At 39.3% G+C, this 17,302-nt stretch overlaps 1 protein-coding gene across 1 annotated transcript in view; it reads right to left on the bottom strand.

Annotated features, from left to right (window-relative positions):
• Positions 1-17,302, bottom strand: part of DSCAM (DS cell adhesion molecule) — a 416,982-nt gene that overhangs the window by 115,892 nt on the left and 283,788 nt on the right. Inside the window, exons 12-13 of the mRNA XM_009283090.1 lie at positions 3,867-4,063; positions 748-844 (exon numbers count right to left, since the gene is read on the bottom strand). Of these exons, the coding sequence (XP_009281365.1) occupies positions 748-844; positions 3,867-4,063 (294 nt within the window). The remainder of the gene's footprint in view (positions 1-747; positions 845-3,866; positions 4,064-17,302) is intronic.

The raw sequence follows: 17,302 nt of genomic DNA on the forward strand, positions 1-17,302 counted from the left end.
AGGAGTGGGGGGAAAGAAAGTTGCAAGTCCTAGAAATTTGTTGTGTGCATGCTCAAAGGCATACAAGCACAGGAACAAGCATCACACAGAAATAAGCAGTGGCCAGTGGCTGAGTCCTGCCCGTGCTCTGCATCTCAAATACTATCACCTCGGCCACTCCAGGACCTGCTGCTCTCTGCCTGAGTGGAACCCTGCGGGAGGGGAACCCCAGCCCCAGGCAACATAGGTTCCTAGAGTTTGCATTGTGCAAACTGATTACAATTTATTTTGACTGATTAAACTTGAAATATTTTGTTTAAAGATCCACAGTAGGTTTAACATTTCTCTAGAGAGAAAGTCAGATCACTTTTGCTTTATTTCAGACTTGGGTTTTAAGCACATTTGTTCTTTAGAAACAAATGCAACCCTCTCCCCCCAAAAAGTCACCCCTTCATATCCACTGTCCCTACTGAAGATGATAGTTTTAAGTATCTTTAGTAGATTGCCAGCTGGTGTATTTAAGAAAAATTCTCCTTATTAATTTGTACAGATCTAGAAAGACTCGAGCTTATCCTTTATTTTGATTTAATCTGTGATGCTGGAAAATGAAAGACTAAGAATCTTAATGCGGCTCCTCATTTCTTTGACAATGAGGACTACATTTAATTAGGAATCAGAGCCTCCCTCCCCCAACAGATTTCTGAGGATGGCATACACTTACTGTACTACAATAGCTGTGTTTTTTTCCTTATGTTGTCCTCTTCCTACCTTGCACAGTGAGCTGAATTATTCCACGATCCTCCCCATAAGAATTGATGGCATGGCAGGAAAAGAAGCCAGAATCTTCACGCACAGTTGGCAAAATCTATAGGTGGTTTGAAAAGAAGTGATTGATTGAACAGCACGCAGAGAAAATAAACCAACAGCTTTTCTGTATGGTGCAAGAAAAATTGTACAAACTGTTTTACTTGACAGTAGTAAATAGATATTGCATGTTATACACATACATACATAGGCATAGTAAAGCATCCAAAATATTGAGACTTATCAAAACTAGCAACACCTGGGCCAAGGAAGCAGGCTATCAGATCTACATGTGTAGTCAGGAGTTGGAGCACTACCTATTCGTGTAGCTTCTCATTAGGAGGCTTGTTTCCAGTTACTCATAAGTTTGCCAAGTATTTAACAGTTGGCTGAAATTTTCCATACAAAATGGTGCCTCCTGCTGCCTCCAATTTTTTCCAGTTATTTCTGAAAGTAACTCAAGTGGCTGAAGTCTGTGTGGAGGAAATAAAGGTTCAAACACTGGTGGTGAACCGTGTAGTATTCAGCATGGTGTCTCATAATAAAATTTGGGTGGTCTTTCTTTTCAATTTGTTATTTAATAACATAGAAAGTTATACATAATCTTTAAGTACATGATCATAATGGTATTTTTCTACAGGACCACTGCTTCATTCAGTGTACAATAGGGAGAGGATTTTTTTAAATGAGCAGATATTCCAAATACCGTTTTCTTCTCATTGTTCAGTGTGCTGCTCCACACTTTATTTACTGCACACAGTTCAAACTGTGCCCTGAAGACAGACTTATTCATTTTCTCTTAGCCTTTTCCGTGGCATTCACCTATGCAATACCCATTTCAGAAACATGAGTGAATTTATTTTCATAAACTGTGACATCATGAAGAGTATTACCACCATTTCCTGTGGGGAATTAAGGAACCAGACTTAAGACAATGTTTGTGGCTGCTTGACAAGTTGCCACATATTAGCTGAGCCGTGATAACTCCACGTGCTCTTTATTCCTCAGCAAAGCCAAGGTAATATGAGCACAACTCTCCTTCACCACTGGTTAAGATAAATGGATTAATTTCCAACTCGCTACAAGGGTATTGGAGAGTCATCATCTTAGATGTGGTAACTTGTCAAGCTGTGTTAAGTTGCACGTGTGGCTGAACTTTAAGATAGGAAAACAAAATTTTTCAGAGCCCAATTTGATACATCTAGGGCCTTCTTTTCCCCCCCTCAGAGTCCTTAGCAATAAATAGCATTTCATGTGTTCATAACAGCTTCCATTGAGTTAAGCTGCAGCTATGAGGGCTTAGTACTTCTGCAAATCAGACCCCAAGGGCTCAAGGCAAGTACCTAGAAAACAAAGAACACACAATTATTGGCCACCTGTGAAAAGTTTGGTTTCAATGATCAGCCTTGCATCACACAGTGTCTTTCATTACTCAACCCTAATTCAACTCCAGAGAAAATCCAAGTCATGCCTGACTGAGGCAGGGGTCCTGCAGAAAGAATAAAAGCTGAGTATACACCTAAAGATCACATCATCATGCACACATGCAAAAGCACTGAGTTAAAAGCTTCAGAGACAACCTTAATCCTGACATTTTCTATTTTGGGGGTATTTTATCTTTCAGAAGTCAAAGGGTTTGTATGTAACATACATATGGATGTAGAACGCCACTACCGTACACAACTGCTTCAGAAGAGAATTCTCCAAGCAGGTCTCCAGCCTTCCAAAAGGAAGTTTTGTTGTGCATCCAGGCATTATCTTATTAAAGTCAATAAGACAAATGAGGGCAGAGAGGTCTAGGGGTCTATCCTATAATTAAATATTATTTGTAACAGAAATATACTAATAGGAACAAAGTCACACATAGAACTTATTCTTCCTCATAGAAATCAATGACAAAGCTCCCTCACAGAGACCAAAACCAGATTTTTACTGGATATCATCCAACACAGTTTTTGGCTAGTAAAGAAAGAGATATACCTTCAGAGTTGCAGTGGAATATAGACAATCACCAGAGAGCTGGAGAACTATTTCCTTGGTAAAAATGTTTTTAAGAATGTGACTGAAAAATGGAAAATCAAGATTTTTGACTGAGAATCTATATGATTTTTTTTAAAAATTCTTTCAGATTTCGTAAAGGTACATGTAACAATATAAAGGAATGGACTGATAACTTGCTCATGTTGGTAAATTTTAGATTTGAGTGGAAAAAGCTGTATCCTGGTATATTGAGGGCAAGGTCATAGCCCCACCTGTTGTAGGTGACACCAGAACAGCAGGAGTTTCCTGTGCTTCCATGGCATCTTTGGGAAACTTAAGTCCCCAAAACAGCAGTGCCACTCATGTAGCCCCTCAATCTAACCCAGATTAGCCACTTAGGAGTTAATGGAGTCCCACATACTGATTTTTCAGGCAAGTCGAGATGCATGGTTCCCACACCACCAGACAGCTGCCTGTCAGAAGCAGAAGTGAAGATGCAGACTATGACCATTTGCTAGGTGGTTTGGTGACTTCTGCTACTGTGTACAGTAAGTGCCAAATACTAGTGGCAGCAGTAGATATACTACTTAAGTATCTACATGTGCCTTTTCCTTCCGTCCCACAAGCCCCAAAAAGTGAAAGGGAGGGAGAAAAAGTACTTTAAAAAGACAGCATTTTTATCTCAAAACAGCTTAATGATTTTGGTGAAGGTAAGCTTGACACACAGAGCTAGGGGTCAGATAGTCACTCAGCGCTTATCAGCAGTGTACTCAAAACTAAGCCGTGCCACCAGCCCCGGAATGGCAGGCTAAGGCATGAGCCACATTGCTCCTGAGACAGAAAGGACGGGGGGCTGCGAGCCAGGCTCACTCTCTTGTTGCCTCTGGAGCATGGGAAGATGGAGACTAATTTTTCTGAGGGATGGGATGCAGAAGTTTCCTCTACCTCCTCTTGCTGCCAGCTCTCCAGGGCTGCGCCACGGGTGGAGTGAGTGGTGGCGCTTTGACCTTGTAGGGCAGAGGTAGCTGTGCATCCCTATCAAAACCAAATCAGGCAACACTCTCACACATGTAGATGAGTCGTGGGTCACTTTGTTTTCTTACCTGCAGAGTGGAGATCACTTCATCTCCAACTTCCTTGGTAGAAACAAGGTAACGGGACATTTCAGGGTTAATGATTCGGTCTTCTTTTTCCCAGCGGACTATGATGGGTTTCTCTCCATGTGCTGTGCAGCTCATCTCCTTCTTTTGACCTTGCGTTGCCAAGGTGGTATTTGGATAGGAAGTTATCATAGCTGGAACTAAAAACAGACAAAACAAAAAAAGATCGTTCTTCAGTAAGCTGACTAGTCTGATGATACAGGGTTGGCCCTTCAACTTGGGTTTCATTCAGCTTGTCCATATTTGACCAGATGTCCAAAAATGTGAGAAATTATTTTACTTTCATTCCTGTGTAAGAGAATTTTTTTAAGATTGAAGATGGGCCTCAAAGGGAACTTAGCAGAGAAGAGCTGGGACTAGACAGTGGGGCTGTAGAGACAAGAAGATGCGAATCCAAAGGAAGCCTGGCTCCATTTGTTTTGCTGCTCACAGGACAACTTGTAACATAGTTAAAATATTCACAGTACATAAAGTAAGTAATAAGCATTCAGATATGGGGACAATAAAGAACTGATAAAAATTTTTAATTCCTTCTGATGAGCTACTGTTTTATTTGCTGACAGATATATGCTCTACAATTTTGTATGGCAGTAATGACCTATCAAAATGAGGACTCAATTAAACCAGGAGCTGTACAAAATTAAAAGAAAGGCTCTGCACCAAAGAGCTTACAGTCCATGTATGTGCTGAGTGCATAGTTAAACTGTACTGAACTGGAAGTATAATTAAACTGACAATAAACCTAGCTAGATTTGAGTTTTTATTGTATTCAGAAGATATTTGCAGAACAGTTTGGACATAATTGTCAACTTCATTAAACATTCAGGACTTTAAAAAAATTTAATGCTGAAAAAAGTACTCTCTTGCTAGCAAGAATAGGCTTAAACCCCAAGTATTTTCACATTTTGGAATAAAAATTTTCTGGAAATAAGAAGAAAAAATCCTCAGTGTTTTACTGCAAACCCCTCAAAACATGCCATTTTTCAAACAGGATGGTCTCTTTGGTGTCCTCAGTAGCCTGTCCTTTCCTTCCCATATTATTTGTCTATTAATGAATAGCACCTGGGCATTTGTGAGTAGGAAGAATCAAAGCCCATGAGTCTGTCTTTCAGTTCCGGCTCTTTCCCTGCTTGGGAGAAGCTGGAAAGCCTTGGACAGCACATGGGATTGCTCTCCTCTGGACGAATTTGTCCACTCCTTTCAAAGCATATGAGGTGGCAGGAAAGAGTCCCTTCTCTAAGCTCTTGCATGCCAGGGCTGCCTCCTGCAATAGCCCCACTCTCCTTGTTTTTATGCATAAACACTTGCCTCTTCTTATCAGAACAACTCACTCATTCCATCTGAACTTCTCTGGGTCTCTATTTTAAGAAGATGACATCGGCACAAGACCTGATTTGAGGCCTCCCCGGTCTTTCCTCCTGCATAGATTGCATCTATTGCTACCGGACAGCAAAAAAAAATCCTTATTTAAATGAATTACTATAATTGCTAGTTGAAATGTTAATGCTTGGTGGCATGACCTTTTCACATGCCAAAGCTGTTGATGCTTGGATATGACAATATGTCAGGATGCAGCCCTTTCTGTTCAAAGGCTTCCTGAACCAAAACAAACCAATTTGAAAATTAACAGGGCTGTGGAGCTGTGGGTTAGAGTTATGAATGGGATCTAATTACAGGAAGAACTCTTGGAAGGATCTTGTGTGACACATGAGGCTCTTTAGGCACTGATATGCATTAGTGATGAAGTATGTCTAGTTTAACTGTTTGGATATTAGGTACCGATTAGTTTTGTCAAAGAGGAGCATTCAAAGAGAAGAAATGATGAATAATCAGAATAGAAAATTAGGACGAGTCTGAGTCCGTCTTCCAAAGAATGAAAATAGCTTCAGTTTTATCTGGCGTCTGTCCAAGTACTAGCACCCACAAGGAGGTTACTTTCAGAAGGTCACTTTCTGTGGCCATCTGCTTGTTGCTTCCAAACACAGAAGCTATCGTCCTAGGCCTATGCAGCTGCAGGCCTGTGGGCCCTGTATGTGCAGGTATGTGCACTTGAACATACCTGCCCTCATCTGCAACACCTGAAATAGACCAATATATCCTTTTATGCATTTTGTTCATCAATAAGAGACCCAATTCAAATGAGTGGCAGGCTATTAAGGAGTCCACATTACCATTATTAACTTGTGCCACCACCTTTCTTCCTTCCATAATCTCCCAAGCCCCCCAGGTGTCCTTTCCTTCTTCATTTGCCACACCTCTCCACATCTATCTCTTCTGCCCTCAACACAGCACACTCCAGTCCCGTTCACCTCTCCCCTTCCCGCTGCAGCCTCCTCAGGTTCTCACATGTTCACTAACCCCTACAGCAATGTTTTCCTCCTCCAACCTCATTTCCCGTCCCTAATTAAATCATGCCAACTTCCCAAGTCACTTAAGTGATTTTCTCTACAGCTGCAGTCCTCCTTCCCATCGTTATCTCCTACTTTGAGTTTCTCTGGTGATGGAGAGAGCATGCGCTTAGCCCACCCAGGAGCTGAGGGGTGGTGTGTGTCTCCCCACAAGGTACCTGAGCTCCCAGGGTGCCTGTGTCCCTGGGCAGGAGGGCTCAGCATTCGGAACAGGTGAGCCTCGCACTGGCAGGTCTACCCTCCTCCTGCTTCACAGGTAGGAGCACACAGTGTGCACCCACAGAAAACAGGACGTTTGGATTTGGATTTAAATCCCACGGACCTCGAGTAGCTTGTCTCAGAGACTCCTTCCTCACTTTCAGGTCTCCTAAACTGTTGTCTACCAAGAGTTCCCTGACGGGTGACAGTGCCAAACCAAACACCGCAACTATCTTACCTGCTTTTTAAAAAAACAGAGGCTAGCTTATGAAGCTCAAATTTTTTTTCCAAGAAACTTTCTTAATAAGAGCAGCATAAAAACATGTAAAGAAAGATGACTTTATTCCTCAGATACAGCTTTATCCCTGCTTATCCTTCCCTTCCTCTCACATAATCTTTCACATGGATTCCTTATTGACATAGCAATGCCTCACAGCTAAATATTTCCCCTTCCTCCAAAGCTGATTTTTTACTCTTCACAATTTATCTCCAATGATCCTAAACCATAAGCTCTTCTTTTTATCTTCCTCTATGTTGAAAGATTTCTGGTAACAAAGCCACATTCCCAAGGATATTTTAGGCAATGTATTTCATCATCCTCCAACTATCTTTAATCAAATTACTGACGCAAATAACTGAGATAAATATGCTGGCTCTTTACTGACAAAATAATCTAGAAAACTGTAAATAAGCAAACTAAATCGGTACTATATATGCGTAAGATATTCTCTCAGGATGTCTTAAAAAAAAGTGAAGGCACTTAGAAATACATCAAGATGACTCAGATGACATATTAAGTGTGTGTATCCTTTATACCTCTTCAAATATACATTATATGCACACACATATGTTGATATGTATTTATATAAGAGAATTTTGGAAGGGAAGGGCATGTTGCTGGGCATGTTCAAGGAATGCATAGCGTCATGTTCCAGGACTTTGGAGTAGGCTTCCCTATGGGACAAATTAATCCAATTCTCTCTCCTCTGGGGTTCTCCACGACATGCCATGTGGTGCTGGGCATTGTTAAAAGTTTACTGGTCAAAACTGGACAAAATAGAAACTACAGTTCATAGATTATGGCAATTTCCATTTTCAAGGTATGCATATTGCTGCCAGCAACATTAATCTAGGAGATTTCTCTGTTTAAAATTGGGCTTCAGGTTGGGAAGCTGATTTGTTTATTCCTTTTCCCAGGCCAACCCATTGATTTCCCCTTTCTTCGCGGCAACCCAGTAAGAAGTAATATCATTGCTTTATAGTATTAGCAACTTCATCATTAAAAATCAAAGTGCAAAATTCAGTAATCGAGGTTACTCTTAAGAATCATGGAACTGGCTCAGACAAAACAAGAACCTTTTGTCCCACTCTTGAAGAAAACTGAACCTGGACCTTTCCTAAAATTCAGTAAAAATTACTTAATCTGACTCTCTTTTCTCTGCTACTGCTGAGTGTTTCATCAGGAACTGCATGCAAATAAAAATGAAAACATTTAATTACCTTGAAAAGACTAGTCTAATTATCCAGAATAAGGAGGCTATAGTAAGTTAGGTGAAACTTGAACAAAGTAACAGAAACTTTTTGATCCTTTTAGAATAAACCTTCACGAATTACTAGAAAACTGAAATTCACATTCATTTTAAAAACTATGTAGGGAGCGGCGGGGAGAGAATAACTATTTTTTCTCTCTTTTAGCTCATAGATGGAAATAGCCACGTGGGAAGAAAGCAAATTAAAAGGCTGCCTATCATTTGATTTGTAATTAAACACTAAATATCCTTGTAGCATCCTTAAAGGATTCTAAGACTGACTGAAGTTCTCAGTGTGTTTAAGAACTATCACTATCTGTAGTCTCAAAATGGTATTTTTCTAGCAACCTGGCTGTGGTAAGAAGAGAGGAATACAACACAGCCAACACCACAATCAATGGGGAGATGCCATGTGACATTGTACAATGTGTTTTGAGCTGTATTGAAAGTTAGATTGCTGATCATAGCCAAACATTAATGCAGATTCAAGTTGCTCTTGAGAAAGAGGGTGGAAAAGATGCAGCAGATGATAAACAAATCTAATGATATAATGATCTGGAGATAACTGAACACAGTGAGAAATTGAGAGCGTGCTCAGTAACAGACATGTCCTGGACCCTGTCAGTGATGTGACTCCTGGCATACCAACATGTCTCACCATGTCTTCACTTCTCTTGGTCTGAAGATCTCTGCTTTGGTAGAGCATGCTCGAACTGGCCAGTTTGGGGAAATGTCTGTCACCATAGTGGGATTCATCTTGCAAGCATCTATGCAAAGCTAGGCATCGTAGACTTCCTCCATGGAAAGAAAGATACTTACAGAGTGCTGTTCATCTAACCAGATGAACTGTGCCCTCAAAAGCCTCTTCTTTACACTGATCATTCAGGAGCCTGCAATGCCTTGCTCAGTCGCAGAGATGTGCACACTAGTGCTGTAATGAGGGAAGATGAATACCAAATGTTTTTCTTGTACAGCTTCTAGAACAGAGGACTATAGCCCTTTGATGCAGTTTAAACAACCTTGGGTAAAAATAACATCGTGAATGAGGATAGGAGTTATGATAAGAGAAAACTGAATTAAAGTTGAAATGAATATCTATTGAAAAAATGAATTAGAATTCCAATTTAACATTTAAGCCAAATTCAGCATGTCCTTTCATGCTGGTCAGCCACAGTGAGAATACTCTTCTGTCCATGACAAATGAGATTTTTCTACCTCAAAAACAAATTCCCTCTTCCTCAATCCACTTTTGCTGAGATAAAGAAAGGCCATGCAAATACATTACTTACATTTAAGGGAGACTAGCTCTCACACTATAATTAGTTGATTTCTATTTGTTAATTTATTTCCAAATTTAGTAGACTTCCAGGAGTCAGTGAGTGCATTGCTAAAATTCTTCTCTTAACTTTAATTTTCCCTTTCTGATAAATGACATTTTTGCTTACTTAAGTAGCATCTCTCCAGAATTCAAATGGTGTCCTGAATCTAGCAGATAATTTTAAATCAATGGGACTGCTCAAATACTTCAATTTAAGCACACAGTTTCTTGGTAAAACTGTGATATCTCCAGCAGGTGAAAATAATGCTCTTAGTCCTCATCCTCAAGAGATGTCCAAGACTGGAAAAAAACCTGCATGTCTCAAAGGGTGAAAGAAATATGTTAACACAAAAATAAGCATCCCATTTTTATGGATACAAGTTATTTTCACAAAAATAATGGACATATAATTAATGACAATTATTTTCTACCAATATTCACTGATTTTGAAAATGAACTTCATGTTTGTGACCTACTCATGTTCATCTGTTGTGAACCTCCTCAGAGACAAGTTCTTTTAGGATAAATATTTTAAAAATTCAATTTAAAATATTTAAATATTTCACAAAAGTGAATTTTTAATGCAATATTTTACTATATTGCTTGGAGTTAGTAAAGAATTTGTTGTGTAAGCAATGCAACTCTCAGATAGAAACAATACTGGGTGAATAATGTAACTAATCAATATGGCATGAATTTCAAATTCAAAAAGCAAATGTTTTGATATTAATTGCCGCTGAGGTTCCAGACTAGGAAAAATAATTTCAAACACATAAACATGACAAATTTGAGGAGAGAAGTAAAAATCTGATGAATTAATATGACAAACTGAATTATTTATTCAGCTTTAGTTTCACGAGTCTATGGTGTATATGAAATATATTCAGAAAATATATTGATAAATGTATTCCTGAAAATATTTTTGAAACAAAGCAAAACAAATCAGATTACCTTCTACCCCCAACCTGCCCTAAAAGGAGGGCTAGTAGCTTTTTGTACACTTCCATTATTAACTGTTAGATGAACAGATTTTTGGACAATAGTGTGACGGATGCACTCGACCCCTTAACCAAACTAGCGGTAGTTTGGTACAGGCTCCAAAGGAGGTAAAGGCCTGAGCCGTAGCCAGGCCAAGAACTCCTCTAGTTCCAACCTGTTCTCTGAAAACCCACGAAGGAGCAAAGTGACACAGTGAGCATCGATGCATACGAGCTTGGAACACTGATCATGCGATTAACACATGAATAGCAGGTGACTTTTCCAAGACTCATTTATCAAGGAACAAAGAAAGTTGTGGGTACAAGGAGTCTCATGCATACCTTTCCCATTGCATGTAATTTAACTACAAGCCAACCACTTTATTCCATAAATATGACAGCCGCTGGGGCACTCTCAAGGTTGCTCCTCGAGGCAGAGAGACCTTTTACCAGCAGCAGATCTTTGGTAAGTGGCCGATATCGTGCATAACCTTGTAGTATGGTAACTTTGATTTTGACTTGGTAGTTTTGAATCAGTTCTAATGATTGTGCGGCACGGTAATAGGGTGAACCTTGCCATCGAACTTTGTTAAGTCTCACTTTTACAGCATCATTAAAACACTTTTGCTAATACCTTTAACAATGGTTCTTTAAGCCATCTAAATCACCCATTCACAACAAATAAGCAAGAGCTTCATAAGCAGTTCTATTAGCGAAATATTTTTGTTTTGAATCAGTTCTAATGATTGTGCGGCACGGTAATAGGGTGAACCTTGCCATCGAACTTTGTTAAGTCTCACTTTTACAGCATCATTAAAACACTTTTGCTAATACCTTTAACAATGGTTCTTTAAGCCATCTAAATCACCCATTCACAACAAATAAGCAAGAGCTTCATAAGCAGTTCTATTAGCGAAATATTTTTCTGACAAAACAGTATGAAAAACAGTACCACCCTGGAAAAAGAGACTGTGCACAGCAGAAACTGCATCTTTATGTTTCTATTTAGTGAAGAGTGACGTCCAGGAGAATTCTGATATATAAATAATAGAGAGAAATTAAACACAGACGTGACCAGTCCATGTCCCAACTACCTAAGTTTGCATTACAAATCCCATAGCAAAACAAGAGACTCAGGGATATGCAAAAACTGCATTATTAGGATATTAGGACATCCATACAAGGTAATCTGAAAAAAATTCTAAAAAGAAATAAATCGCTGAATGGGAATGAATAAGGATTCTGTACACCCTAAAATACCATTTCAGCTAGCTATTCCGCTGATATAAATGAAGTTACTTTGATTATAAGTATTATTCAAACATATATTTCCAAGATAGAACAGGCCTTGTTTGATGCTAAGCTTTAATAAGAATGACAATGATGTCTTGAGTACTTGGCAGCTTCATCGGCGCGTCGTGATCTGATTGAATATGTCAGGGTAAAGGCTGTGAACGTTTAGGGTTCATATCTTATTCACTCAGAAGTGGTTTCAGGTCACATTATAGGAAAAGAAGTTGATTTATTTTGCATGACAACTATGAATTTTAACCAAAAGACACATTAATAAAATAAAAAAAGTCTTTTCTCTCAAATGGCAAAGGCAATTTTTTCCTCTTCCTGAGGTCTTTTCTTGCATTAGTTTTATGTTTGTACAGTGCAAACTGCTGTCTTCAAACGGTACACACGAGACCAGCAGCTGCTTATATTTCTCTGTCTTTCCTTTGACTTTGACATGGTTCTGAAATGAATGTGACTTTCTTTTGCTTTGCCATGCAGCTTCAATTCCCATTTTGTCTAACTGCACTTCCTAATAACCAAGAGAAAGAAAATGGGAAATGATAAGCTGACAGCTTTGCCCCCTGCAGTCAGTTATCGTAAAAGCCTGTGGAAATTTGTGACAAACTACAGTAACCCACATGAGGCACTGGAAAATCAGTTTCATCAAAGCTTGGCTAATTGTCAAAACAAAAATAAGTGATCAAAGACTATAAAAAGTTACATTAGCATGTATATGATTGTGATTTATGAAGACTTAGACAAAGACCATTTTCCTTCACAAGAAATTAATGCACAATGTTAGTGTTACCATCATTGCCATTGTTGAAAAGTATGGATGCCTAAAAATTAGTATCAGAAACATGTATCTGTTAAGTATAAATTTCTTCGGCCACTTTCTATTCCAAATCAATTATGATCTTTCATCACCCTGTATAAAAGTCAGGCTGGAAAGAGCAGGAATGTTAAATACTTAAAACTAGCAATATATAATTTTAGATAACTTCTCCAATGCTTTGATCATAAATTGAATTCAGTCTGTCATCAAGATAGCATCAAGTTTTAATGTTAAATGAGAGGGTTATCATAATTGTAAAGTACAATGCTCTAATTTTTTGTGACTTACTGAATGCAAATCAGTAAAAACAGAGGCTAAAATGGCATGGAAGAGTGCTCATTTTCTTACAACTTGTTACGCTTTAAACTTTCCATTTGTGCCCTTTCATTAAAAATACCCAAACAGTTTACAGGTTTAAAAGAAAAAAAAAGGCAGAAAGTCACTGGAAAACACAAGCTTTAATCAGGATATATTTTATGACCCAGCAATTCCCATGGGTCTTTTAGATTTTGGAGGCTGTGAAGTGACATGTGTAAACGTCTCTCCCAGGGGAAGAGAAGCAAGCACTAATTGAGGTATTGACGGGTTTAAATGAAGCAGAAACACAGTAAGAAACTCTGGCTACAACAAAAATGAGTATTGGTGAGTAGTGCATGCTGGGACATTAATGGTTTTCATTCACTGCTCATTCATGCAAGTAAGTATACTTTTAAGCACGGTGGCTTGGGTCTATAGCAGCGCAGTTCTGAGCTAAAAAGCCATGAAATACTATCTGCTGATGTATAAGACAGCTCTGGTAGAACTAGTCTCATCTAGCCTTTCAGAGTGAATTATATTTTTATTGTCTAGATAGATGCAAATAGACCAATAGCATCTGATACTCTGATGATGGGGACAGAACTCAAATGTATTAAAATCAGCAAGATACAACTCTTTATATATTTATGTAGGCATTCTCTATATAGGTACGTTAACACAAACAATATAAATATACATATATATTCTGCATATTAATACTAACAGAAAGGCGTTATTGCATTGTATATATACACAAGAGCATTCACCTGTGCATGGAGGTAGAGCACGTTCACAGAACCAGTCAGTGGCATTCATCTCAAGTTTACTTCAGGTGGCTAAAAATTAGTCATCCAAGCCTTCAGCTAGTCAAATGAGGACTTCTTCTGTAGCAGTCCTTGGGGAGAAACAAGACCTTCCAGAGGGCCATTCATCTTGCCTTAAAGATGATGAATCACTTCTTATTGATGATAAAGAGGAGCTCAGGGTGAGCTGCTTAGACTTTTACAACCAATGTTTAGAAGTCTAGCTTAAAATCAGATGAGTCCAGTGCTAAGGGTCTAATCTTAAATTCTACATTCTCTTAACTGAGGAGATTCAGGATGTCAATAAATGCTACTATCTCAGGAAAGACAGGAAAGGAGATTCAGCTGGGGAGAATAAGATCCTAATAAAAAGCTCTGAAGACATTTATTTTAATGGACATCAATCTGGTTTCTCCAGTCAAAATTCTAATATCTGCCCCTTGTCATGGAGACTATGTGGGGATGGTTTTGGGAATGGCCTGACCATCTATGGAGTATTAGCTCTGCTTGTTGCTGAAAAACAACAAACTTGATTCCTAATCTGTTCTATCTTTTATTTTCCACTACGAGGTCTGTTTTCTACTTTGCTCAGCATGTAAGCAGCTTCTGCAGGGAAAACAGATCTCTTAAGTTGGTCAGTAAAAGGAGAACTTTTCTAGAAGAGCAGGGAACCATCTCAAAGGCTGCACAGTCTGGGAAAATCTGGTAGGTACACAGCACTATACTAGCTACTAGGATGAAAATTAACTCTATCCCAGCCGAAACCATGACAGTAACTTGTGTACTTAACAATTTTTTTAATATATGTCTTATGGAAGGAGGGAAATACTAGTAAAGAAAAGCAAAGAAGGCTTACATAAACACAATATTTATAAAGTAAAGATATTCAGTATAATACTTCTGAGAATTATATTTATCCATAAATAAGCAGTGGCTCTTACAGCAGAAAATCAGAAAGGAAAATTCTCACTACTTTGATTAAATCTAAAATTAGAACCCCCCTTGGGGATTTTTTTGTACCTTTTACATGTCGTTGCAGTGTTTTATCAAATCTAAAGGCTAGGCCTTTCCACTGAGTATTTTGGGAGTATTACACTGAACAATTAATAAAGCTTCCAGACAAAAGCAATGGCTGACTATTTGGCTCCAATACCCAACTGCCTAAGGCCAGAGGAAGCAGACCGTAATTTGAACCAGGGTTATGGTTATTTTGGCTTATTCAAAGCAGCCAATATGCTCATCCAGCTGTGAGCCAGAGAACAGCTGAAAAGGAGTTTTAAAGCCAAATTTTACACTACTGTTCCTGATGTTGACAGTGTCCTGCTATATAACTGGGGTTCTCCTATATAACTGGGGTCAAGGTGTGTGTGTTTGTGCTTGCATGCCTGCATATACACGTGTGTGTGAGTGAATAAGAGAGGAAAGAAAAAAATGTTTTCCATGGAGTCAAATAAGGAAAATTATTTCATTACCTGAAAAAGAAGACAAAGCAACCCTCATCGCCTTCTTCCCTTGACCTTCAGCTGTCCTGTGGATTTCTCTTTTCAATACACTCTTAAAAAAATGTTTCTATTTCTCTGGAGACCATTTTTACCCCTCAGCCAAGGAAAGGCATCATAAATACTAGTGTTTCAGGCAGGAGTAAATTATAGCCATCCATCTCATGAACAAAGCACGTGGCACAGGGCTGCAGGTCTCTTTCCTCCACAGTACCTCCCCCCAGCATGAATGTTATAAGGAGTTCAAAGGACTTGGTTTATTTTTTTCCTTTAAATTGAGTTGCAAATGAATAGGAACTCCCATTCCCTTTTCCACATACAGAATGAACACCCAAAAACAGAGGCCAAAATGGCAGTGGTGATAATGTAACCACCAGCAAAGTAAGAAGGAAGCCATGCTTCTAAGCATGGTTTGACATATTGTATATGATGGATGTTGAATATGATAAATGAAGCAGCTAGTTACAGGGGCAATATGAAAATGTTGTTTGATTTTTTTTTTAACCAGATTGTCAAATGTTTTTTTTTTTTAACCACATCCTTAAAACACACACTCTCACACAATCTGTACTTAGATCTAAACTTGCTACCTAAATTATTAAATTGTCACCATACAAAGAGCTTGTCTTTAGGAAATACAGGAGTTTTAAATGCTGATTTGGTGATTCTGGGTTTTGTTTTTATTTTCTAAAATTATATTCCATTATAAAAGGAAAAATCACTTACAATAGAATATTGTGGGTTTATGCACTTTATAACAACCCTGTTAGTCACATACCCAGGGAGGTCAGGTTTTATGTTCAGGTTTTATTGGGGTGGTCTTGCTCTTTCTATGGTGCATTTTAGAGTTTCTTGCAAGCTGGTAGGAAGCTTTTCAGAACCATTCTTGTTGGGACTTTGGACTGTCATTTTATTTGTCAGAGAACAGCTAATTTCTTCGACCCAAAACTTTTTATGAGAATGTGGTCTCTTTGACAAAAGGAATTGCTGAAAAGGGTTTATTAGCTCAGCATTCAATTACTGGTCAAAAGATGAGAAAACAAGACTGCAAACATTCACAGTAAGCAATACAGTCAATGATCACTGCCTATTTGAGGACACAACCTTGCATCTAAATGCCTCAGCCTCTCCCTCCCCATTTTCTGTTTCTCTAGCATGACAAACATTTCATTGTATATACAGACTTGGGTAAGGTCAACAACACAAACAGTAAAACAAGACAGACAGACAAGTAAAACATAGTGACAAAGGATGAGGAAAAGGAGGAAAAGGGGAAATGGCTAGCAACCTGCTCCACCACTCAGACAGACACAAGTCTATGGGGCCGGATGGGATCCACCGAAGGGTACTGAGGGAGCTGGCAGAAGTGCTCACCAAGCCACTCTCCATCATTTATCAGCGGTCCTGGTTAACGGGGGAGGTCGAATCCTACGAATCCTCCTAGATGTCTCAGGAAGATGGTAGTAAAAGCTGAACCAGGAGCTGTGGAGCTCAGAGCTTGATCCCACCCATGCTGTCAAACCACAGGCACACTCAGGGTCCTCAGCTTCCTCACAGGGGGCTGGGAAATCCTGAGACCCCCTTTTCAGCCAGAGTTTTCACCATTTTCAGATTACCTGTTGTGGAGCCAAGGAAATGTAGGGAATCCTACTTTCACAGCTGGGAGCAGGAAAGCCCTGATCGCTCCTCTCCAAGCCTGAGCCATGCAACCAGTCTACTGGGCAGCACTGCGCTATAACCAGGGACCAACAAACCCTTTCTTTCTGTGTAGTCATAAAAAGTGAGAGGGTATCCCAAGAAATAGTGGTTAGATGTGATGCAGAGAAATTAATTTCAAAGCCTTGCTTGGCCATTCTTACATCTTGATGTCCTTACAGCCAAGTTACAACCTATAAAAAATGTTTTTACAAATATATTAATGACAAAAAGAGAGCCAAAGAGAATCTCCATCCTTTATTGGATGTGGGGGGGAACATTGTCACCGAGGATGAGGAAAAGGCTGAGGTACTTAATGCCTTCTTTGCCTCAGTCTTTAACAGTCAGACCAGTTATCCTCAGGGTACTCAGCCCCCTGAGCTGGAAGACAGGGACGGCGAGCAGGATGAACCCCCCCATAATCCAAGAGGAAGCAGTTAATGACCTGCTACGCCACCTGGACGCTCACAAGTCTATGGGGCCAGATGTGATCCACCTGAGAGTGCTGAGGGAGCTGGCGGAGGAGCTCGCCAAGCCAC

Source organism: Aptenodytes forsteri, unplaced genomic scaffold, assembly GCF_000699145.1.
Source record: "Aptenodytes forsteri isolate BGI_AS27 unplaced genomic scaffold, ASM69914v1 Scaffold2, whole genome shotgun sequence".
In the NCBI taxonomy this organism is placed as follows: Eukaryota; Metazoa; Chordata; class Aves; order Sphenisciformes; family Spheniscidae; genus Aptenodytes; species Aptenodytes forsteri.